The sequence below is a fragment of the Limanda limanda genome, chromosome 17 (genome assembly GCF_963576545.1).
Source record: "Limanda limanda chromosome 17, fLimLim1.1, whole genome shotgun sequence".
In the NCBI taxonomy this organism is placed as follows: Eukaryota; Metazoa; Chordata; class Actinopteri; order Pleuronectiformes; family Pleuronectidae; genus Limanda; species Limanda limanda.
This window is the reverse complement of record NC_083652.1, coordinates 12,603,816-12,628,573: the sequence shown is the minus strand read 5'-3', so window position 1 is coordinate 12,628,573 and position 24,758 is coordinate 12,603,816. Positions and strand designations below refer to the sequence as shown.

Genomic DNA, 24,758 nt, shown 5'->3' with positions numbered 1-24,758 from the left:
CTTTGCTGGATCTGATGAAATCTGCTCTGCTGAGTTCCCTTCTAGTGTTTTATCAGCTTTTTTAACACTTCAACTATTTATTCTTTTAATCATTTCATGCTTATTCTAAATATTATTAATTATTAATATTATTATTTCCAAACTTCATGCAACAGCGACTCTGCCATCCCGGTGAAATAGGTCAGTGGTACAAATCAAAGGAGCTCTAAATGGCGGAAACAAATGTTTGTCATTTAGTGAGTGGACACTGGGATGGGTGACAGTGTTTTCCAGGCGAATGTCCGGCTGTAGGGCCCAGAATGCAGGCAGTGACCCAACCCTGTTAAATGAGAACGACAACAAGGGTACACAGAGAGCAGGGCCGGCCGGCTTTGTCCTCCCGCTCTCTGCTCCCTGAATAGCTCTGGCACAAAGGATATCGTTATTCCTCCTCTAATTACCAGGAGGAAAGCTCTTCGTCTGCCTCTCGCTCCTCCGCTTTCACCCCCAGAAATAAAGTGCTCTGTGGTGACGACCCTCTGCGGTTATGAAACCCTCGGCCCTCATTTCCTCCCGATCTGCACCGAGGGGCCATTTGCAACCGCACTTAGTCTGCGTGTTTCTGTGATGCATGGCCAATATGTCTGGTCCTCTTCTGTCCCTGCACGAATTCCATCGCCACAACCAATCAGGTCTACGGCACATCACCAATTTCACAGTCCTGGTTTTAGGCAAACGTATCTAGGCCACAAGACGCTCTCCATCTGTTCCTCTGATGCCAAGCGCCTTGAGAGAGAGAGAGAGAGAGAGAGAGAGAGAGAGACGCACCCAGCCGGGGATTAGGTTGGCGCACCGGGTCCGAGAGGAGGTGAGATTAAAAGCTTGTGTGTGCAATAATACGCATATGGTGGAAAAACACACTGACTCACTCTCACGTGTCCATTTAACCTCGGGCAGACTTTCACGGCTGCCGTCGCAGGGAAGGAACGGATCACATGCTTTTAGGGTTTTACACCTTTTGAAAGCATCAATTGCAACAGAGCACGTATGACCCGCGTGTTGTCTCTGCACACAGGTGACAAATTAACACTGTGTCTATAAAACTTGGGTTGTGCAGAGTACAGCAGCCTGGGGGGGGGGGGGAGTTTGTTCCACAGAGATGTGTTTCCTCAGCAGAATTATATCTCAGCTATATCCTTCTCTGACCCTGTCGTCTGCAAAAAGCCCTGACCTCAGTGAGAGAGAGAGATGGAGAGAGAGAGAGAGAGAGCCGGGGGAGGACAGGTGTGACTCAGCACCCCCGGTGAACCAGCCTCTCCAATCAGGGGCAACACATCTCTCATGAGATCTTGGAGTTGAGATGTTGAAATGTACGCAATGTGTTTTCTCCGTGTTTCTGTCGGCGGTGTGTTATTAGTGCTCAGGACGAGAGGAAGGGGAAGGCTGTCACCAAGGAGGATTTGGTAAACATCTCATTGGGAGATTAACAAGGAGGGAGACCGGCCTCTCTCTCTCTGTGTGGGGGGGAGGAGAGAGGGAGGGAGGGAGAGAGAGAGAGAGAGAGGTCTTCCCAGCATGGGGTAGAGGGAGGGCTGAGTTGCCCGGTGGTGGGGAGTGAAATGTCCTTCAGATAAACCGATGACAAAGTAGTGAGCAGCGGCCCCCGGGCAGCAGAGATCACAGCCAGCACACACAGAGAGAGAGAGAGAGAGAGGGAGTGAAGGAGAGAGAGAGGGAGAGAGAGAGAGGGAGAGAGAGAGAGAGAGGAGGAGACTGGAGCACAGAGGATTCACAGCAACACGCCGAGAGGAAAACAGTCACTCACCAAAGAGGAGACAGATCAGGACGGAGCATCTTCTTTTGCAGCGACAGGTAAATACAAACACTGATGATTACATGTCGACAGGAAACATCTGATTGTCCTGAGTGACATCCTCACAACACAGGTGGTTTGTGTGAGGACGCGTGTGTGACATTTATTAAGATTCATTATTAATGTTCGTAAACTCGGTGATGACAGATTCCACAGGAAACATTTGTTCAACTGTGAGATTTCTTATCTGTTTGAAGACAGATGAGCTGCTTTTCTTTGTCATCAGTGGAAATGACTGAGATGATTTAATTCTGATTTAAAAATCACTGGACCATAAACAACAAACTAAGACACTAAAGTATTTCTCAAGCTCTAAAATAACTTGATTCTTTTTAGGTCAGAGTTTGGATTAAATGAAATATTGCCAAAGCAGGTATTGTCCTCTAATATCAAAACACACGTGTAGCCTTGGTTAAGTTGCATTTTATTTATAATATGTTGTGAATTATAACAATTATATGTTTTGTGCAAAATTTTGGTGAAAAGAATTAAGCTGCAATAAGATTTGGTGTTCGACCAGTGTCATGACATTCCTTTATATAGTCTGAATAATAATATTAAAGGAAAACATAGTTGAAAAAACCTTTTCAAGTTAATCAGCGATGGAGCGTCGGTATCGAGGTTCTGCCTCTCGACGAATCAGGAGTTTTATAGCGTCAAATAACTAACGAAAACCAAACTTAACATATAAATAAACACTTTAACATGCATTAGTAATGTATTTGACATGGTCCATGTCCCCTCTGCTAACACGGAGGAGGTAATGTTTTTATATGCAGCCCAAATCATGTCAATAGATTAATTTTGTGGAAAAGAATTAACCTTTCACCAGTGGCTACATGATTGTATTAAAGTGAAACATAGTTGTGGTCTGTTTTGTGTTGTTTCTAACCTGCTAATACAAACATTTCCAAGTGGAAGTGAACTCCTGTGACGAAGTTGTTCAGTGTGTTTTCACCAGCTTGTTGTGTAAGATGCACGCTGGCACCTGCCCAGCCTCTCTCTCTCTCTCTGTCGCCACACGGTCGAGTCCAGCAGATCAGAGCGTCGCCGTCAGATTAAACACCGACGCACGTCGTCCACCTCAGCCTCCGTCCCTCAGTCCCAGCTAATTAGACTCAGCCTGTCTGTAGGGGGGGGGTGAGCCGCTGAGCTGGACTCACTGTCTGAAACCGGCTGATGACAGGAGGCTGGGGGGGGTGTCTATAGGGGCTGATTCTCATTCATCACATTAACACATTAGATTGTGTGTCTGTGTGTGAGTGTGTGTGTCTATAAGGGCTGATTGTCATTCATCGCATTATCACATTAGATTGTGTGTCTGTGTTGAGTGTGTGTGTGAGTGTGTGTGTGTGTGTGTGTGTGTGTGTGTGTGTGTGTGTGTGTGTGTGTGTGTGTGTGTGTGTGTGTGTGTGTGTGTTTGTGTGTGAGAGAGTGTGTGTTTATAGGGGCTGATTCTTATTCATCACATTATATCACATTAGATTGTGTGTCTGTGTGTGAGTGTGTGTGTGTGTGTGTTTGTGTGTGTGTGTGTGTGTGTGTGTGTGTGTGTGTGTGTGTGTGTGTGTGTGTCTATAGGGGCTGATTCTTATTCATCACATTATCACATAAGACTGTGTTTCTGTGTGTGAGTGTGTGTGTATCTATAGGGTCTGATTCTTATTCATCACATTAGATTGTGTGTCTGTGTGTGAGTGTGAGTGTGTGTGTGTGTGTGTGTGTGTGTGTGTGTGTGTGTGTGTGTGTGTGTGTGTGTGTGTGTGTGTGTGTGTGTGTGTGTGTGTGTGTGTGTGTGTGTGTCTATAGGGGCTGATTCTTATTCATCACATTGTCACATAAGATTGTGTGTCTGTGTGTGAGTGAGTGTGTGTGTGTGTCTATAAGGGCTGATTCTTATTCATCACATAATCACATTCAATTTTGTGTGTCTGTATTGTGTGTCTGTATTGTGTGTCTGTATTGTGTGTGCCGCTGTCCAACGTGCTGAACTCGTCCCCAGACTCTGCAGACATGGAAGTCACCTCTCGCCCTCAGTTGTTGGTCTGTGTGTACCTGGCGGCCGTGCTGATTGGAGTAGCCCACTCCGAGGGGTTGTGTCTTCAAGACGGCAAACACAAGGCCTCCCCTGGCCCGGAGCCTCACCTGAGGGACTGCGCCCTGTATACCGACAGTAAGTGACGCTGCACGTGCACCGACACACAAACCTGCTGAGTCAGAGGTGGTTGAAAGGTTTCCTCTTGTTCTCTCTGCCGACAGACAGCTGCTGCACGGAAGACAACATCCAGGACGTCTCCCACGTCCCCGCCGCCGGCAACGAGAATCAACCCTGGGACAAGTGCGGACCCCTGAGCTCCGAGTAAGTCTCACTCTGTGGATCCAGACTCACACATGTTCACCTCCAAGCATCCATAATGTATACTGGTACATATTTCATAAATTTACAGTTGTTAATTGAGACTAAAGTATTTGGCAACTTTACTCTCCTCGACTCTATGTTTTTGTTTAACTCTCATAGCTCTCATAGTTATTCCTGCATATCACTAAACCCTGGGAAAAGAAAGTTTGTGATTGAATCATAAACAAAGTGAAGACTTTAGTTGGTGGTGACCAAAACCATTCATATTGGTAACGTTGTTATATATATTCTAGATGTGTAAATACTGTATATAAAGAAGGACAACTCGTCCCACTATCCAGAGATGGATCCAAGATATCCTTGATACAGAGTCTGAGCTGCAGTAATAGGGGGTGGAGCCTCAGTGGCAAGGTCCCGTCTATACATACGCTTGACCAATTACGAGTCAGTCTCAGCTGTCAATCACGATGTCTCACTCCGTTTTTATAGCACTGAATAACTAGTTAAAAACAAACTGAGAGATCAAATGTGATATGAACTTCCTAAAAGGACAGAAACCATCTTTTATTTGACTTTTTTCTTTGGTCCACGTCCCAACTGCTAACATGGAGGTGGGAGGTTTATGACCTGTTCTGCAGCTGGCTTCACTTTTAGGGAGACGTCACGTCGTCCATCTTTATTTACACTCGATGGAGTTAGCAGCTGTTCTCCAGGTCAACAGATGTTTAAACGTCACTCGTCCTCACCTCAGCTTTGACTGTCCTCTCTCTCTCTCTCCCCAGGTGTGAAGGTTTCCTGAAGCGCGTGTCCTGCTTCTACCGCTGCTCCCCCGACGCCGCCCGCTGGCCTCACCCCCACCGCCGCTCCTACATCCAGGCCGTGCCGCTCTGCCACAGCTTCTGCCGTGATTGGTGAGGCTGTTGAACACGCCGCCGAGCAAACCTAAATCACGATCACTACATGTGTCCCCCTCCGCCCGTAAGGATGCAGAGTCTCTGAGTCAACAGCGCTCGCTGCTGCTCATCCTGAGACTGAGTGTCCAATAAACAGCATAAAACCGTACGACCACGATAAAACCAAAGGCTGCATTCATCAACCTTAGACCAGAGTCGTTTCTTATGAAGGAGGCAACAAATATGTGTAACGGTGGCTGACAAGATGGGAACGACAACCAGTTGAGTTAGTGCTCGTGGTGCTGGGACGATAAACAGACCAGTGTAGTTCAACACAGACAGAAAGACCAAATGTTCTATCTCTATCTCTGTTTTATCTTCCCTTGTGAATAATACATTTTAGATCAAAAGTCTGTTTTTATTGTTTGTGTTTAGAGCTTTTTAAAAAACAGTTGATGATGCGGCGACATTTAACTAGTTTGCGTTCATCCTACCTGGTTTATCTGCTGGGAAATGTTTTAAAAACAAACATCGTTGTTTTACTTTGATGACAACGATGTCTCATCTGTTTAAGATCAAAGTGCAGTAGTTGTAATATATGGTTTCACAACATTGACTCATTGAAGAACCGACACTGCTTCTCTTCAGGTTTGACGCCTGCAGGATGGACATGACCTGCGCTCGTAACTGGGCCAGAGACCCCCGGGGACAGAACTGCACTGGATCCTGTGTCCAGTATCAGCAGGTAGGCCGCTGCAGCTGCGATCTTCCTCCTCATCACTTCTTCACTTCAGCTTCACAGGAGGCGTTTGAGCTTTGAATCCAATGAACTGAGCTCTGAGCTCTGAGCTTGTCCCCTGAGCTGCGTGTTTCATCCATGAGGTCGGACCCCGTGTCCCCGTAGAGTCGGTGGTCCGGAGAGGCTGAGGTGAGCGAAGGGTTAACAGCAGAGCTGAGGCTGAAGCATGAAAAGAGTCGGTCCTGCATCAGTGGACAAGAATCAGCTGTGTGATTTAAAAAGAGACAGAGTGGCCGAGGGGCTGGAGAACAGTTGAGCCCCAAATCCATCTATCTATCTATCTATCTATCTATCTATCTATCTATCTATCTATCTATCTATCTATCTATCTATCTATCCATCTATCCATCTATCCATCCATCTATCCATCTATCTATCCATCTATCTATCTATCTATCTATCTATCTATCTATCTATCTATCTATCTATCTATCTATCTATCTATCTATCTATCTATCTATCTATCTATCTATCTATCTATCTATCTATCTATCTATCTATCTATCTATCTATCTATCTATCTATCTATCTATCTATCTATCTATCTATCTATCTATCTATCTATCTATCTATCTATCTATCTATCTATCTATCTATCTATCTATCTATCTATCTATCTATCTATCTATCTATCTATCTATCTATCTATCTATCTATCTATCTATCTATCTATCTATCTATCTATCTATCTATCTATCTATCTATCTATATCCATCTATCATCTATCTATCTATCTATCTATCTATCTATCTATCTATCTATCTATCTATCTATCTATCTATCTATCTATCTATCTATCTATCTATCTATCTATCTATCTATCTATCTATCTATCTATCTATCTATCTATCTATCTATCTATCTATCTATCTATCTATCTATCTATCTATCTATCTATCTATCTATCTATCTATCTATCTATCTATCTATCTATCTATCTATCTATCTATCTATCTATCTATCTATCTATCTATCTATCTATCTATCTATCTATCTATCTATCTATCTATCTATCTATCTATCTATCTATCTATCTATCTATCTATCTCTGTCTATCTATCTATCTATCTATCTATCTATCTATCTATCTATCTATCTATCTATCTATCTATCTATCTATCTATCTATCTATCTATCTATCTGCCTATATGCCTTTGTATGAATGCAGAGACACTAATGGCACAAAATAAGTGGTTCTCAAACTGAGCATTTTAAACGACTCCAGAATACAAAACGAATGAATCACAGCAAGTCCAACATATATAAATATATAAATATATATATATTATATATATATATCTCCTCTCTGAGCGGCTGCAAACAAGCGCCTGCCTCTTTTTGGAGGTCACGGCAGTAAAGCTTCATTTTGTTTTCTGCTCAGCCGGCAGAGATGGGAGATTTCACGGTGGCTCAACCCGGCTGAGACGAGCTGCACAGGAAACAGAAACACACGCATTAACTGTGAATTCAAAGATTATGTTTGAGGCTTTGCCTTCAAATCATTAACTGCTGAGTTTCACTGTGATTTAGAAGAAATAATCCTCCTTAAACCGTTGCAGAATCCTCAGTGGGTTCACCTGAGAGGCAGAGCTGTTTGATTTGTGAAGCACATTTCATACAGAGGTATAGAAGAAGAATAAACAAGATTAATAAGAGGTGAAAGAAATAAAAAAGGAGAGTGATAGATGGATAGAAACAAAACATAAGTGTATGTGTGTGGAATAAATAAACAGCGATGCAGAAAGGATTTGTAAATGCTGACTGCAGTAGATATCAATTTGCATAGAAACAAGTGAATATATTTAGAGACACACACACACACACACAGCATGCGAAAATCCCTCTGGCACTCCACGTCTCTCTCCCTCTCTTTGTACTCGCTGGTAACATTATTTGTGAGCCAAGGTCTGATTTCTCTCGGCGTTCCACTCGTTCTGCTCCTGGTTTTGTGGGAATGAGGTTACATCTGCAAAGAGCGGCCGTGTGTTTGCCAGGCGCTGGCACCGACACACACACGGCTTCAGGAACACTGGTTAATGGTCACAGGAATATGAAGCTGTCACACCAGGCCACTGCCAATTACAACACTTACATTGTACACATATTTTGTACCAGGTAGTATGTAGTGGTATATTACTGATATTATACTGGTATTATATACCGGGTGCATATCAGTTGTTAAAAGGGAAGAAGTACATAGAGTTAGAGGCTTACGAATAATTCCTTTGAGTTATATGATGCTGTAAATATATAATGAGACAAAATATAGTAAATAATCATTAGTAGTTTGTGTTTACAGGCTTTAAATCAGACAGATGCTTAATGATGCAGTTAAAATACAACAATAGAATATGACAAGGATACAGAAATACCAAGAGCAATAAAATAAAGCAGTTACTAATATACTTCTTATAATCATTGAGATATTTCTTTACTTTCTTCTTTTGTTTAAAAATAGTTGACCTTTGGCCAAGAGAGTAACGGCAGCAGATCGTTGCCTCTAAGCTGTTACAGATTAAAGTGTTTATCTCGAGCTCCTATTCTCGGCGTCCCTCTGTCCACCAGGTGTGATGTCATATTACTCGGGGGGGGGGGGGAAGCAGGACTGGATGAGACGAGAACTCTGCCCCAGGAAAACTTCTCTATCTCACTTATCCATCACACCATGTCGTCTAATGACACTTGTTGTTGTACGGAATTAGCTCTGGCAGCAAATACGGTCAGCCGGGGGGGGAGTGAAGTGTGGGTGTGTGTGTGTGTGTCTGTCTGTGTGTGTGTGTGTCTGTGTGTCTGTGTGTGTGTAGGTGCATGTGGTCCAGGTTTTCCTCATGTTTTCTGGGGACGTAAATCTGTTTACACAGTCCCATTATGGGGACAAGTCTTAATGGAGAGAAAAAACAAGTTTGTTGTTTTTGTGTGTGTGTGTGTCTGTGTGTGTGTGTGTGTGTGTGTCTGTGTGTGTGTGTGTTTGTGTGTCTGTGATAAGACCTGAGCTCCAGACAGACGGTGTGTGTGTGTGTGTGTGTGTAGTGAAGAGAAATTGCACTCATCCTCTTTGTCCTTCCAAGCCTGTAAATATATTACAGCTTCTTCTTCTCTGAGCTCCCTGTGTGACTCAGGCTTTAATCCCCCCCCCCCCCCCCGACAGACAGACAGGGAGGATGAGAGGGAGCAGACGTACCGGTGGGGGCGAGCGATAGAGAGAGACTAAGAGCGATACACAAACAGCAAGTGCGGCAATAAGCACAAGTGACTCAGAATGAAGTGTGTGTGTGTGGTGGTGGTGGGAAGGGGGGGGGGGTGGTTGGAGTACAGTGGAAGTCTTTTGACAAAGTGAGCTATAGTAGGAGCTTTGCCGAACGTCCTAATGACGGAGACAGACACCACAGAGACAGAATGAGGCTTAAACCCAGGAAAGCAGCGTGTTTGTCCTCCCCTGAAACTTCACTAATGAGCATTCCCATCTGAGTCCAGGCCTATTTACAGTTAAACGGCTTAAATGTGGAATTGCAACGTGTTTCTGCAGCGTGATGCAATAATCCTCATACGTGTCTTATTAGAGAGGAGTGGACGTTTTTCCCACCGAGCTGATCTCAGCATTAATTGAAGTTTCTCCCTCAAAGTTAAACGACTTTTCCCGTCCGACAGCAACACAAAAGGTTCCCGAGGTCAACCTTTCCCGTTTGTTTGGATCTGTGAAGCCCGACAGAGTCGTCATTATGCCTCGAGAGATGAAATCTTTCAGATGCCAGCGGGAGTTTTCAAGGTCGTTTCTCTTGTACTTTGCTCTCAAGGTCGGTGGAGACGAGGTGCGGCGAGCGAGAGAGAGAGAGAGAGAGAGAGGCGGACAAAAGTTGCCCTGAGAGGCCAAAACCACTTATTTCTATGGATGTTCACAAGCAGAAAGAGGCCGACCGACAAGAATGTGACAAATGCTGCTAATTTACTGGACAATGCAAGAAGCCGTGTGGAAAATTGCACCAATCAAATATGAGGAGTCATTTATAGAACTTGTAGAACTCTTGGCATTGCCACTATACGGTAAAGTCACCCAGCAACAGATTTGTGACTTTACAGGTCTACAACATGGGGGTGTCTGTGGCTCAGGGGGTGAAGCGGGTCGACCACTAACCAGAATATCAGCGGTTCGATCCTTGTGTCCCTGTATTTTGCTTGAGTAAAGTTCAGAGGATGATTCTTCATAAAGCTAACAACATGTTGCATGTGTGTGCAGATGTACCAGCACGGCAGGGATCTGTGCGAGAGCCTGTGGGGCGACGCCTTCATGGCGGTTGAGGACGACCAAGAGGACGTGGCAGAGGCCGGAGATGTGGGGGGGGACGGCGGTCGCCCCTGCGGCTGCCTGACCCTCAGCCCGTCAGACAAGGACGTGATCGCCGCCCTCAGGGCTCAGAGGGACGACCCCGAGGAGCTGGACACCACCAAGACGGGCCTGCCGCAGTACCGCGCCCCCTGCCAGACCAAGCTGCCACTGCAGGCCAGGGGCGGCAGGAAGGGGAACTCCGTGCTGCGTAAGCGCTCGCTGGTCGTGGACGACGTGGAGGGCAGCGGCAGCGGCTTGTAGAGAACAGCGAGAGAGAGAGAGAAGGGAACACGTTTAGATTTAAATGTCTAGATCCTAATGTCAGAAATCTCTTGAGAGGGAGTGGTCATTAACTCGCTCCTGTAATTAACCTTACGACACAAACCTGAGCTCCCATTCTCATGATCATATAATCCAATGGTTTTAAATAGTTCTGTATGTGGCAGAGGAGAAACCAGTTGTCTCCGGTTCTATAGAACAACCTCAGAAGAAAAGAGTAAAGAGTAAACTGAGGTGTTTGTGTAAGGGCTCGGACTCCGGTCACAAGACTCGGTATCAAGTGATGTTTGCACAAATTATCTTAAAAGGTGTTTTTTTTAAATCGAAGTTAGTCTTTTATTTGCGTCGTATGTCTCAACGCTCCGGTTTGACGTGGGTGGAGTTTTGCTGCATGAAGTTAAAACATGTGGAGTTTCTGACATCATGAAGCGGCGCCACCAGGCTCCTCCCCTCGGTCAAATGACTTTAATCTGAGCATTAGTTAACCAGGTAACTCCAGGGTCCTCAGCCACGCCCCTAATCACCGGCCCCCATGGGACCGATCAACCAATGACGCTCCGCTTGTCTCGGTATCTCCAACCCACCCTTTACTTTCCCTGGAGAAAGTTTTAAAAAAGAAACTCCATCCGCATACCATTCTTCCTTCACCCCTCATCCCTTCATCCTCCTTCCCTCATCCCAATCATCATCCTTTCATCCTCATCTCTTCATCTTCATCTTCATCCTTTCATCCTCCTTCCCTCATCCCTTCATCCCTACCCTCATCTCTTCACCCTCATTTCCTCATCCTCATCTCTTCATCTTCATCCTTTCATCCTCCTTCCCTCATCCCTACCCTCATCTCTTCACCCTCATCTTCTCATCCTCATCTCTTCATCTTCATCCTTTCATCCTCCTTCCCTCATCCCTTCATCCCTACCCTCATCTCTTCACCCTCATCTCTTCATCCTCATCTCTTCATCTTCATCCTTTCATCCTCCTTTCCTCATCCCTACCCTCATCTCTTCGTCCCTCTTTCCCTCATCTTCTCTTCCCTCATCTCTTCATCCTCATCCCTTCATCCTCCTTCCCTTCCTCCTTCCCGCATCCCTACATTCATCTCTTCACCCTCATCTCTTAATCCTAATCCCTTCATCCTCATTCCCTCCTCCCGAGACTCATCTTCACCTCGACTCCTTCACTCAACATCCAATCATTTCTCATCTTCATCCAAAATCAATGTCCATTCAGACCCTGGAGTCACATGTTGTCAGGTGGAGGTTGTTGCCAGAGAATCAAATGCTGATGTTATTGTTGTGATGAGGTGTGTGATGATGAAGATGATTGTAACTGAGATCGATGAAGATGATGGATGACCCACCTGATACCTGAGGGGGGGGTTCTCATGCTCAGAAACACACACACAACAAAGCTTTGGATCATCAGTGCACGGTGGATGTTCCTTTTATAATCACGTCATGTATTTCTAGAGTGAGGCACTGTTAGATGTAAAAGTTTTGTAAGAATAAACAAAGGATACTGATTCATGTGATTTATGGTGAAGCTGATGAAATTGATGTTTCTGTGCTTTTCTTTCTCAATAAAGACAAAATTTCGAAATGTCCCTCTGACCCTGAACTGGATGTTTTCAGTGGCTCATAAAGTTTCTGTCTGATGGATGAACTGAAGCTTATGATTATAGATCTTATTTTATAATTATACATAACTATATATTTTAAACTGGATGTTATTTAACACTATAAAAGTGGATTATGTCGTCTATGTGTTCAATTGATCAAGTTTTCATTCACAATGCAACCTGGGGTCATAATGATAATGTTAATAACTTCACTTATAGCACCTTGGTTTACAAAGTGCTTTGACGGACACATTATACTCACAGGACAATGGACATTGGAAAAAGTAAATAAAAACAATTTATTAAAGGATTAAGAAATAAGAAGGAAGCATCACGTAAAATAAATAAAAGAAAAAGAAGAATAGGGAAAACAAAGAAGACGACGGCGAATAAATAAAAAGAACAAAAGCAATAAAAGAGAAATAAAAAGATATCATAGAAAGATGAGTTTGTAAAAATGGTCTCTAGTAATCTGGTTTTATTGACATTGAATAAGCATAAATAGAGAAATAAAAAACATAGAACAGTATCTGGAAATGATAAACACTAGAAAACAATATGAAAATGTATTAATGAATCCTTGGTCTCAGTGATGAAGTCAGCTGCAGTTTTAACACTTGCAACATATGATTTCTTTTCAGTCTTTTATCAAGGACGATGAATTTTGAAAAAGAAATGTTCAGAAATGTGTCCTTTAAAACAAATTACACCTTGAGAAAAATGAGTTTCTCTGCCTCATGAATCACAAACATCAAACCTCTGGACAGAGACACATCAGGCTGCAGATAAATATCTTGTTTTGTTCCTCTGCTTCTGCGACAGAACTGAAACTCTGCTTTATGTTTTTATTTTCTTCTCCTCGTTCAACACTCATTAGATGATTGTTGTCTGGTGTCTGGAGAAGTGTCCTCCAGCTCCGATGATGGGAGCAGACAGTGTCCGTCCAATGTCCCCTCAACACTGTCAGGCCCCAATTCACTGATATATCCTGACGTGTTCACGCTCCTGTTCTGACAGCTGTCACTCACCCGCTCCACGGCTGTGAGGGAGGAATTCAAATGATCTCATATTCGAATAAGAATCAGCACAATATTTATTAACACTGTCAACATGTGATTTTATTATCCACATTCATATTAAGGCCGTTTGGGCTTTAATGAAGATTAAAGTTCCTCCAATTATTCAGCTTGGCAGCGACAGTGAGACGCATCATTTGAATCCAGTGAATAGACTCATCCAATAAGTCAGGATGAATAATGAATAATATTAATTTTACAAAAGTGTTCAGGTGACAGTGGAAAATGTGGATTTAAAACAACCTCATTAGAAGTGACTGATACTCATAGTGGAGCAGTGTGCGCCCCCTGCAGGTGAGAATACACAGCAACACATCATACCACAACACCACTGACAACTAATTGTGTGTTTTTAATATTTATCCTGTGTTGCTGGTTGTTTATCCAGGTGATAGACGGTGACTGGAGTGGGGCTCGGACATTTTCTGTACAATGTCACATCTTACTTTAGGTTTGTTACAGTTTTTCTCCATTGCTTTGGCTCATTTCACAAAACAGAAATGACATTCTCAGAGCTCTAAGTGCAATTGGCAATACAGCCTATATGGTTGAGCACAACTACATAGATCACCTTCAAAAGGTCATATCTCACCCAAAACATTTAACTCAAGCTTCAAAACCAGATCATTTTCTCATATAAATAGTCACTGCCCCAAAAATGAAAAGTTCCTTCTCGATTGCTGTGGCTCATCTCTCGGAAAAAAAAGGACATTCTAAAAACTTTAAATACATTTGCCAATATAACCTAGATGGTTCATCAAAACTCCATGGCACACCTGCAAAAGGTCATATCTCTCCCAAAACAGACAACTCATCAGTCAAAACTAAATCCTTTTCTCACACAAACAGTCAGTGCCCCCAAAATGAAAAGTCCCTTTGGCATTGTTTAAACACTACAGGTCAAAATGTTTAGATGTTTTGTCAGTATGACAGTGGACCATAGACAGGGATGGGCAAAAATACATCAAAATGTATTTTGATACAAAATACAAAATACCCCTTGAATAAATGTAGCAAAATAAAATACAAAATACTGGTGCCAGAAAATGTAACAAAATACAATACATGTATTTTGTATTTAAAATATAGAAAATACTTTTTCTGGATTTTCCGTTTTCTCACAATTTGGTATAGCAGAGGATTCCGGTTTGGGCTATATAATGTACACAAAGCTCTGGTGAACCCCAAAAAAGGAAGAACAGTCACAGAATGTCAGTGTAACAACAATTTTATTGATTATGTATATATACAGTGCTGCGCAAAAGTTTTAGGCAGGTGTGAAAATGCTGTAAACTAAGAATGCTTTGAAAAATGGAAGTGTTAACAGTTTATTTTCATCAAATATCAAAATGCACAGTGAGCGAACAAAAGAAAAATCTAAATCAAATCAATACTTGGTGTTACTACCCTTTGCCTTCAAACCAGCATCAATTCTTATAGGTGCACTTGCACAAAGTCAGGGATTTTGTAGGATTATAGACAGATGTATGATCAACCAATTATACCAAACAGGTGCTAATGATCATCAATTTCACATGTAGGTTGAAACATAGTCATTAACTGAAACAGAAACAGCTGTGTAGGAGGCTTCAAACTGGGTGAGGAACAAACTCTGCTTCCAATGTGAGGTTGTGAAAGACAGTTTGATGTCACAGGTCATACACCATGGCAAGACTGAGCACAGCAACAAGACACAAGGTTGTTATAGAGCTTCAGCAAGGTCTCTCCCAGACTAAGAGTTAAAAGCAGACTGGGGTTTCCAGATGTGCTGTTCAAGCTCTTTTGAAGAAGCACAAAGAAACGGGCAACGTTGACGATCATAGATGCAGTGGTCGGCCAAGGAAACTTAGTGCAGCAGATGAAAAATACATCAAGCTTATTTCCCTTCGAAATCGGAAGATGTCCAGCAGTACCATCAGCTCAGAACTGGCAGAGACCAGACAGTGGTCTTCATGGAAGAGTTGCAGCCAAAAAGCCTCCGACATAGAAACAAGGCCAAGCGACTCAACTATGCACGAAAACATAGGAACTGGGGTGCAGACAAATGGCAGCAGGTGCTCTGGACTGATGAGTGAAAAATTGAAGTTGACTCCAGATCAAAAGAGTTGACGCATCAACACTGAAAGAAACTAAATATGTTAAAATAAAACTGATCTTCTTTCTCGTTATCTATCAACAAAGTTACATTTCATTGCTGTTTATTTGTTTGTCAGCTGAAGTATTCGAAAACTTCTGAACCTATCACTGGGAATTTTGTTTAGGGGCGGGGACTTTCTAATAAATAGTGAGGGTATATAATATATAATGATTCAGGAGCTATTGTGACACGTTTTACCACGGCCTGGTTAACTGAGGGAATGTTGGTGTCAGAGGACTCTAAACCCAGCTCACTGTAAAGTATTAAAAAGAAACTCAAACGGCACAGGTTCTCTGGACTAATGAGTCAAAAGTTGAAATATTTGGCTGTAGAAGAAGGCAGTTTGTTCGCCAAAGGGCTGGAGAGCCGTACAATAATGAGTGTCTGCAGGCAGCAGTGAAGCATGGTGGAGGTTCCTTGCCAGTTTGGGGCTGCAATTCTCCAAATGGAGTTGGAGATTTGGTCAGGATTAATGGAATCCTCAAAGCTGAGAAATACAGGCAGATACTTATCCATCATGCAATACCATCAGGAAGGCGTATGATTGACACCAAATTTATTCTGCAGCAGGACAACGACCCCAAACATACAACCAATGTCATTAAGAACTATCTTCAGCGTAAAGAAGAACAAGAAGTCCTGGAAGTGATGGTATGGCCCCACAGAGCCCTGATCTCAACATCATCGAGTCTGTCTGGGATTACATGAAGAGACAGAAGGATTTGAGGAAGCCTACATCCACAGGACATCTGTGGTTAGTTCTCCAAGATGTTTGGAACAACCTACCAGCCGAGTTCCTTCAAAAACTGTGTGCGAGTCTACCTAGACAAATTGATACTCTTTTGAAGGCAAAGGGTGGTCACACCAAATATTGATTTGATTTAGATTTCTCTTCTGTTCATTCACTGCATTTTGTTAATTGCTGCATACTCGTGAACTGTTTTTTGATTCGCACAGAAAGTATTTTGAGTATTTTAAATACAAAATTACTCCACTCTAAAGTATTTTGTTACAAATTACGTTCGATTTTTTATCGGCCCTATCAAATACAAATTACAAAATACTCAAAGTAATTGAAATACGTATTTCAAATACAAGTAATAGAAATACTGCCCATCTCTGACCATAGACATATCCTTCATGTGCACATTTCAATCTTGGCTCAGTCCTTTGACACTGAATGGTTACAGTAGATGTTTTCTTTCCAGAATACTATGTGTATCAAACAGAAAAAGGATTAATACAAGGTTTCAAATAAAATACTTTGCACTCATACTGCCATGGAAATTGGTACAGTAATTGCCATACATCGTGGTTACAGTAACAGAAAATGTGTACAGCACAATATAATGTCAAACAATAAGCACATCAAAACTAAAATTAGGTATAGCCTACACTGACAACACACACAGTAAGAAACTAAAGTAAAACTGGAGTTTCACTAGTTTTCATCCTCACTCTCCTGCTCATCTTCGCGCTCAAGTCCGTCTGGCCACAGATTTTCATCAACATCACATCAGATGATCTGATGCTATGCAACGGGGGAAGAATCGGCGTGAATGCCGCAACCATCCCTGACACTGCTCTGCTGTGACATCACCACAAGCAGCATCCATTGCCTGGAGAAGGGACCTCTGGTTTTGAGCCCGATGCTCATAGACCCTCCACCTCCATGCAGATAAAAACTCCTCGATAGGATTGAGGAATGGGGAGTAAGGTGATAAGAGCGCCATCAGCATTCTTGGATGGGCAGTGAACCACGCCCTGATGAGCGAGCCACGGTGGAAGCTTACATTGTCCCACACAATGACAAATGTAGGCAAGAGAGGCCCTACCAAACCCCTCTCATGTAGAGGGATAAGATCAGAGTGCAGGCGGTCAGAGAACACAAAGAACTTCTGGGTATTGTATGGGCCAAGACTGGGAATGTGGGTGACTACACCATTCTCTGAAATGGCAGCACACATGATGATGTTGCCCCCGCGCTGGCCTGGGACATTTACCTTTGCCCTGTGGCCGACAACATTCAGGCCACGCCGTCTTCCTTTGGCCAGGTTGAAGGGTCTCATTCGCCTCCAGCTCCATTATTCTCTACATTACAGTAAACAAAATATTACTGTAAATTGGTTATGCAGTAGAATCATCAACTGGGCTCTATGCTCCACTGCTTACAGGTCATAATGATATACAACGCACAACACTGTACAATATACTAGGCGTAGTGCACACCACTGCTTTACCTGTACATACTGGTAGCGCAGCTCCTTGGTTTTCTCAGAGTTCCTTTCAAATGGTACTCTGTACAGTTGCTTCATACTCATCTGATGTTTAGACAGGACCCTGTCAATTGTCGAGATGCTGACAGCGTTTACGTTCTGGAAGATGCCAGCATTGTCCTCTAGGATTGTGGTCCGGATTTCTCTCAGTGTGATAGCATTGTTCGCCACTACAATATTGCAGATTTTTTGTTCTTGCTGTTGATTGAAAATTGCTCTTCTGCCACCCGCACAAGGTTGTCGTCCAATCCTAGACATTAGAATTCACAAATAGACACTATTACCATTTGTATTTAGTTGTTTTACTTTGACTTTAGTTCAATACATTTGAATACTACAGTTAACTCTACCATCACTAATTCCATAGTTGACTGACCACATACCTGTTTTCCCTGCGGAATGTTTGGATGATAGAGGACACTGTAGAGCGTGGCACATTAGACTGAACTCGATGACCTGCCTCTGCCATTGTGAGGCCATGGTTGACCACATGGTCCACAAGTGTAGCCCGAATTTCATCTGGCACAGCTTGTTGTCTTCGTCCTCCTCGGCCTCTTCCCCCCCTTCCACCACCACGCACCCTTGCTCCTCTTCCTCTTCTTCTTCCTCCTCTTCCTCGAGCAGGAAGTTGCCCTTGGTCATTTCCCTGGCCAGGTGCTTCCATTTTCATTAATTGTACTGAGCCTGGTCAAGTTTTAGATATTTGATGGAAGCATTTATACTCCTGGATAGCACCTGTCAGCTAATTAAACTTACTGTGTGATTGGTGATCGGATGTGTGAAACTCCCCCTTAATTAGTAAAGTTCTAGTTGCACCTGAAAATTAAGCCATAAACGTAAACGCCATAAAAAACGTATTTATGTGAGGATTAATTATTTTAGATGTAACATTTATTTTTTAAATGTTACTTTTCAGAAACCTGGCCTTTGTATAAACAAAAAAAGAAAGATGAGGTAATGACAAACTTTGATTTTAAATATTTGTCTGTTATTTCATTTTAAGCCTGAACCTCAATATTGCGGCACATTTAATTCAGTTAGGCTTTTTAAAATATGTGATTTTACTAAATATAAATGTGAGGAAAATGAAAACATACTCTTTAACATAATTCTTTATGTAAATTATAAAATGCACATGCACAGTATAGGTAAAGGATATTACACAACAGGGTATATTTCTCTAATAGTGGATATAGTATTATCAGAATATTTTAGAAGTGATAATCATTATTATATCATCATCATCATAACAACCAGGATCATAGAAAGACAAATGCTTGACAGTAGGACTGTTGTTGCTGAGTCTAAATCTTTGTTTACGGTTAATGCTTTAAGCTGCTGTTTCAGTTTTTTTCCACTAGGTGGCGATGTGCACCTTTAGAAAACCTTCCACTGTCGTGTAGGCTGCTGCTTTCTGGGCCTGAGCTCTGCTGTGGTGATAAACCGCCTGAACACAGGAGAATATGAGTTAATAGCCATAAATTATGCAGTTTAAACCCAAAAATACGTTTCCTGTATTCAGAGAGACACAGGTTTGTCTTGTTTTATTGTGAAGGCCTCGTGTGTGAGGCCCTGACACGTTCTACTGGTGACGGGAGCAGGTGGTGAGTGTGTGACTGGGTTCAATTCCTGGCACAGATGATTAATGAATCTGTTGCCTAATCTAATAATTACAACTCCCAGTACAAACGTGTGGATCCTCACGTGTGTTTCTCTGCAACTGTAGCAAACTTTCCTCCAACCAAGTCTGGTGGAGAACTTCTGATGCAGTGATGCCCAACTTCTGTAGGAACCTCAGATGGCCACGGCAAGGTGGGAGGAATATTCACGGTCCTCGAGAAGATAACACAAGATCGGAGAGAGGGAGAGTGACAGAGCCAGGCCTCGGAGTGTGTGTGTGTGTGTGTGTGTGAGCGTGTGTGAGCGTGTGTTCGTGTGTGTGTGGGAGGGGAAGGGGCCTGATGGAGGAAAATCAAACCCACCCAGAGCTCTTCAGACGTCAGCGTTCACATCACAGATGTTCCCACAGACACTCAGTGTGGGTTGTGGGCCGAGGCGCGTTGAGAGCCGGTATGGCTTCTATTGGCTTGTTTCTGGAGTGTGCGTGTGCATGTGCGTGTGCGTGTGCGTGGATTATAATATGTGGGCCTGCTGTGTGCGTAAATGGAGACACTGGGGATATTTCTCTCATATGTCTTTGATTGGAAGATGTGATGTTTGTGAGGATTGTTGCTTTGTTATTTAGGAGACACGTCATTAACGATCATGAATAATTCAAGCTTTAAGAAATAAAACCTTTTTTCTTCAGGGCAACAGATTTGAAGGATGGTTTGTGAAGCTCTGAGATGATTCTCACAACAGACATGTCGGTTATTTGAACAAAGCATAAAAAACAAACTGACAATGAGCTCAAACGAATGTAAATCCCCTGAAATACAGGTTTCTTGGTAAAAAGTCACAGAAAATGAAACATTACGTGGGTGCACCCGGATTAGTTTCCACGTTCATGGCACAAAAATCAGACCGGGGACTTGTTATTGATGGAAATGAGGCGATTTAAATACGCGTTAGATGACAGGACGTCGAGAAACCTTCGTCTCCAAAACAACTCGAGGTGAGAGCGTGCGCGCGGACCGCAGCTCTCACACGCACGCTCTCTTGAAGTGGTTTCTTTTACTGAGAGTCGGATTCTCACTCCCCTGTTGTTTACGTGCACGTCAGAGGCTAACCCTCACCCACCTCCAGTTTCCCTCAGACCAGGTCGACACTTCTCTTTGGGTCAACGCTCACCTCATCGTACCCACTGCTCTTTACGCACTGAACCACTTCATCTCAAGTTTCCAGGGGGAATCTCCAGACGTCAAGGCCAGTTTATAGTCCTATCATCTCACCTATAGTGTATTCATATTTATATATATTTATCTTGCTCATAGTGTATTCATCATTCTTATATCATATCATACAATACCTCTTAATACTGTACTATTCCATATGTATCTCAGTCTCTTATCATGGACGTGTATGTGTATATATGGTAGTATAGTATAGGTATTTGTATATATATATAAGTATGTCTCTTACCATGGATGTGTATGTGTATATATGGTAGTATAGTATAGGTATTTGTATATATATATAAGTATACATTTCTCTTACCATGGATGTGTATGTGTATATATGGTAGTATAGTATAGATATAAGTATATTTCTTACTGTACACATCTTATTTATTTACATATTCCACTTTAAATATGCACAATATTCTGCACTTTTACTGCCTTTTTTGCAATTCTGGTTAGATACTAAACTGCATTTCGTTGTATACTGTGCAAAGACAATAAAGTTGAATCTAATCTAATTATCGCGTTGGCATCAGATAATGTTGTGGACCACAACCAAGGTGGCAGCTGATGATGGATCCTAACTGGCAGCAGTGGACCATGACTGTGGACTATAGTGGATCCGGTCTTGATGGTGGATCATGATCTTGCTGGCTGATGACCAGAGACTATGATTGCAGCAGGTCTGCTTTACTGAAGTTATCCTTCAAAATGTTTCAAAACCTTTATCCTGATGATGTTTTCCTACACTTGACATCTGTTGCACTTACATGTGTCTCTCTGGGGTTTCTACGTATTTGTACCTGTTAAAAGGGTTTTTAGTAGTTTTTCCTGACTCTTGCTGATGGTTAAGGACAGAGAATGTCTCACCATGTTAAAGCCCTGTGAGACGAATTGTGATTTGTGAATATGGGCTATACAAATACAATTTGATTGATTGATTGATCGACTACCTTTGTCTCATGCACTCTGGGGCCACTGACCCCTGCGTGGACACTTACTGAGTCATCCTCATCTTTAAACGCGGGACTTTCCCCCTTTTATATCCGTCCCCTGAGCCCCTGGTGCGAGACATACTTGGCCGGTGATGCGTCCCAGCAGAATGTTGTCCATGTCTCCATGCATCCACACAGATGCTCCTCACGCCCCGGTGCTGTGCCAAGTCGGCGTGGCATCTTGAGACGCCCCCGACATTCCTGAAGCCACCGTCACTTCCCCTCTCGTGTGCGATTTATGTTTCATACCAACATCAAATGAGGCTAAATTGGCTTTTATGCGGGAGTGATATTGAGGTTTCAGAATGTGGCTGTTTGGGGGATTGTCTCATAAAGAGTGTTTGATGTTGTTTTTCATGGTTCTTCTTAAAGTGTTTTCAAATACTTCACATGTTTGATGTTATTGCCCTGGTTACTTATTATCCTCATCCCGGAAGATAGAGCAGCGTGGTTGCACTTTGCTCTGCGTGCGTGTGGCAGGTTGGTCCTAAAGGTCTACGATAAGAAAAGGAAATTCCGCTACCCCTCTCTAATACAGCAGGGGGGGGGGGGGGCTGAGCTGACAGAAGCTAGCTTCGACCTGGGCGGGGGTTCCCAGAATTCCTCCCCTGTGACGAGCTAGTCACCAACATGCCCATATATGGACAAGCCCGTGCGTAATAAGGAAAGGCCTACGTATTACGCAAGCGCGCTCTGTGCGTAACAACACACTGTGTTATCGTTGCCATGACAACATCACAGCTTTCCTGCTGTTTATGTGAGTTATAAATTTCCTCTCTATATATATATAAATTCAAACAAACACTCGAGGTCACATGTTCAGTTTCATTTCAAGATACTTTACTTAAATACACAAGACAAAATAAAAAATACATTGTAAACATTGGATGTGTTTAAGTTTGTCTGGATCAACCGGACAAACAGAATAATTTACACAATGAATAAATGCAGCGTTTCTTGACGACATCAGCTGCAAAAAGTACAAATATCATTTTTCCCATTTTTCTACCATTAGTGAGCCCGCGTGGGGCCCGTGTTGCTCAGTGTCTGCTCGGTCTGGATGCGGCCCTGGGTTCTAGGGTTCAATGGTCCCTTGAGGTGTCCAGCAGCCGGAAGTACCATTTCAATCAGTCTCTTCACCCCCCCACATAGCCTCATCAGAGTTGTCTTCACCCCCCCAGACAACCCACCAGCCGGTAATCCAGTGCTGCTTCTGCAGAACGTGACTCCAGTGTTTCTACTTCTCAGTCTCTTTTAGTCTCTGGGGCTCAGAACGCCTCCATCTTGCTGGTGAGCATCAGCTGGCAGCCGCTGCTCACATGGGTCAGCACCTTCTGCTTGAGCTGGGCCACCTGGTCCCGCAGGACGGAAGCCGTGTTGGACAGACCCATGTTGTCTGTCTTCAGTCCCTTCACCTTGTCCTCCAGCCGGGAGATGCGCTCCAGCTTGCGCCGCCGGCACTTGGTGGCCGCCAGGCGGTTCCGCAGCCGCTTGCGCTCGGCCTTGATCCGCTCCTGGGTGTCCAGGTCGATGGGGGACATGGGGGGGGAGCCGTCGCTGCTCAGGAGGTCCGGGACCGTCTGCGGCTCCTCCTTCAGGGACAGGAGCCGCTGAGGATGGAGCCCGGAGCCCGGGAGCGCGTGCCCGAAGTGATGCACGCCGTGCGCGGAGGGCTGCAGGTGGGGGGGGTGCTGGTGCGATGGAGGCAGGTAACTGATGGTGGCGCTGGGGAAGCTGGAGGCGGAGGAGAGGCTCGGGTTCGGGCAGTACGCGTTCAGCGTGGTGTAGATGGGAGGCTCCGGCTGCAGCGCGGAGCCGAAGCCGCTAGGGGCCGCCACTGAGCAGGTGACTCCCCCGGCTCCGATGGACACGTTGGGTGGAGGCATCTCGTTCATCTGGTGCAGCTCGTCCAGCGCCTTCACGAAGCCCTCCGCGAAGCCCTCCTGCTCGTCCGTGATGCCCCGGTTGTAGAAGTATTGACCGGGCGTGGGGGTGGTGATCACCCCGTTGCTGTTCTGGATGATGAGCCGCTCCAGCTCCGGGGACGCGAGCTTCAGGGAGCCCAGGTCCTGGTGGTGGTGCGCCCCCTGGTGGTGCGCGCCCTGGTAGTGCTCCGCCTCGGCTCTCTTCAGGCTGCGATACGACTCGGACAAGTTCAGGTTCATGTTCTGCTTCAGCAGCTTGTAGTCGTGCATGGCTGCTTCCGAGTGGCCGTACGCCGACAGGAAGGAGTCGTCGTGGTAGAACGGCTGCTCCATCTTTGTAGACATAAAGTCGTGTAGGGAGGGAAAAGGAGCTGAAGCCTTACCAGCTGATCTGGAAACACCGGGTCCGGGGAAATCAACAAATGTCACAGTGAGCTGAGATCATTCAGCAGCTCAGAGTTCCTCAAGGAAATCAAAATCACTCCGGAGCAAGAAGGAGTGAAAGTCCAAGGTTCTGTCCCGGCAGCTGTGGTGTCCTATACTGGTTCTCCACTGGTTCTCCACTGGTCCTCTGTCACTTTCTGCTCCTCAGTGAACTTCGGGTCTGAGCTCCTCCTGCTGTGCGGTGCTGCTCCCGGGTGCGTGTTGAGGTGTGTGTACCAGGAGGAGCGCTGCGTGTGTTATTTATAAAGGCAAGTGCACGAGACGAGCCGGAGCCGCGCGCTGATTGGCCGAGCCGCTCGCTCTCCACGCCCCCTCAGGGATCCGACGAGGAGTGACGCGGATGCCGGGAAGACGCGGCTGTCAGCGGGGCCTGAAGGCACCACAGCCCGGGCACAGGGGAGGGGGGGCGGGACGGCCGCTGTGGGGGGGACAGGAATCGAACGCACGGATTTGTTGAATATGTATTTGTTGGAGAAGGTGAGATCTAGTTTTCGTTTCATTTTTTAAAGATTCACTCCGCATACAGATGTGTTCTTCTCAGAATCCAGATGTGTGTTCTCCTCCAGCCGGAAGCTGGGACTCGTTACTTTATGATGATTTATATTCCAGAGGTTTAAAGAAACGTGTTTACTGCTCAGACGCCGGATTGTTTACTGTCAGGCAAACCTGTGGAGGAAGTCCGCGCTCCTTATATGGCCACGTTGACGTAGCAGTTCCTCTCCTGGAGAACCGGGAAGCCACGCCCACCAGGGCCTCATTCCAGCAGCATTCCAGCTCCTTCTGTGTGTGTCTGTGTGTGTGAGTGTGTGTTTGTGTAGGTGTGGGTCTGTGTGGGTGTGTGTGTGTTTAGAACGAGGAACTTTATCTGATACACTCCCACAAGCAAATTCTACTTAATCAGATGAACATACAAGCAAAGTAAAGACAAATTAAAACATGAA

At 44.3% G+C, this 24,758-nt stretch overlaps 2 protein-coding genes across 2 annotated transcripts; one reads left to right on the top strand and one right to left on the bottom strand.

Annotated features, from left to right (window-relative positions):
- The first annotated feature begins 3,865 nt into the window (after positions 1–3,865).
- On the top strand, positions 3,866–10,488 carry rtbdn (retbindin). Its single transcript, XM_061090913.1, has 5 exons — positions 3,866–4,025; positions 4,112–4,211; positions 4,994–5,122; positions 5,753–5,849; positions 10,138–10,488. Exons 1-5 carry the CDS (start codon positions 3,866–3,868, stop codon positions 10,486–10,488), a joined length of 837 nt encoding a protein of 278 aa, XP_060946896.1.
- Positions 10,489–22,271: 11,783 nt separating this feature from the next.
- Positions 22,272–24,045, bottom strand: junbb (JunB proto-oncogene, AP-1 transcription factor subunit b). The gene has a single exon (XM_061090177.1). It carries the CDS (start codon positions 23,716–23,718, stop codon positions 22,717–22,719), a length of 1,002 nt encoding a protein of 333 aa, XP_060946160.1. The 5' UTR covers positions 23,719–24,045; the 3' UTR covers positions 22,272–22,716.
- Positions 24,046–24,758: the final 713 nt, after the last annotated feature.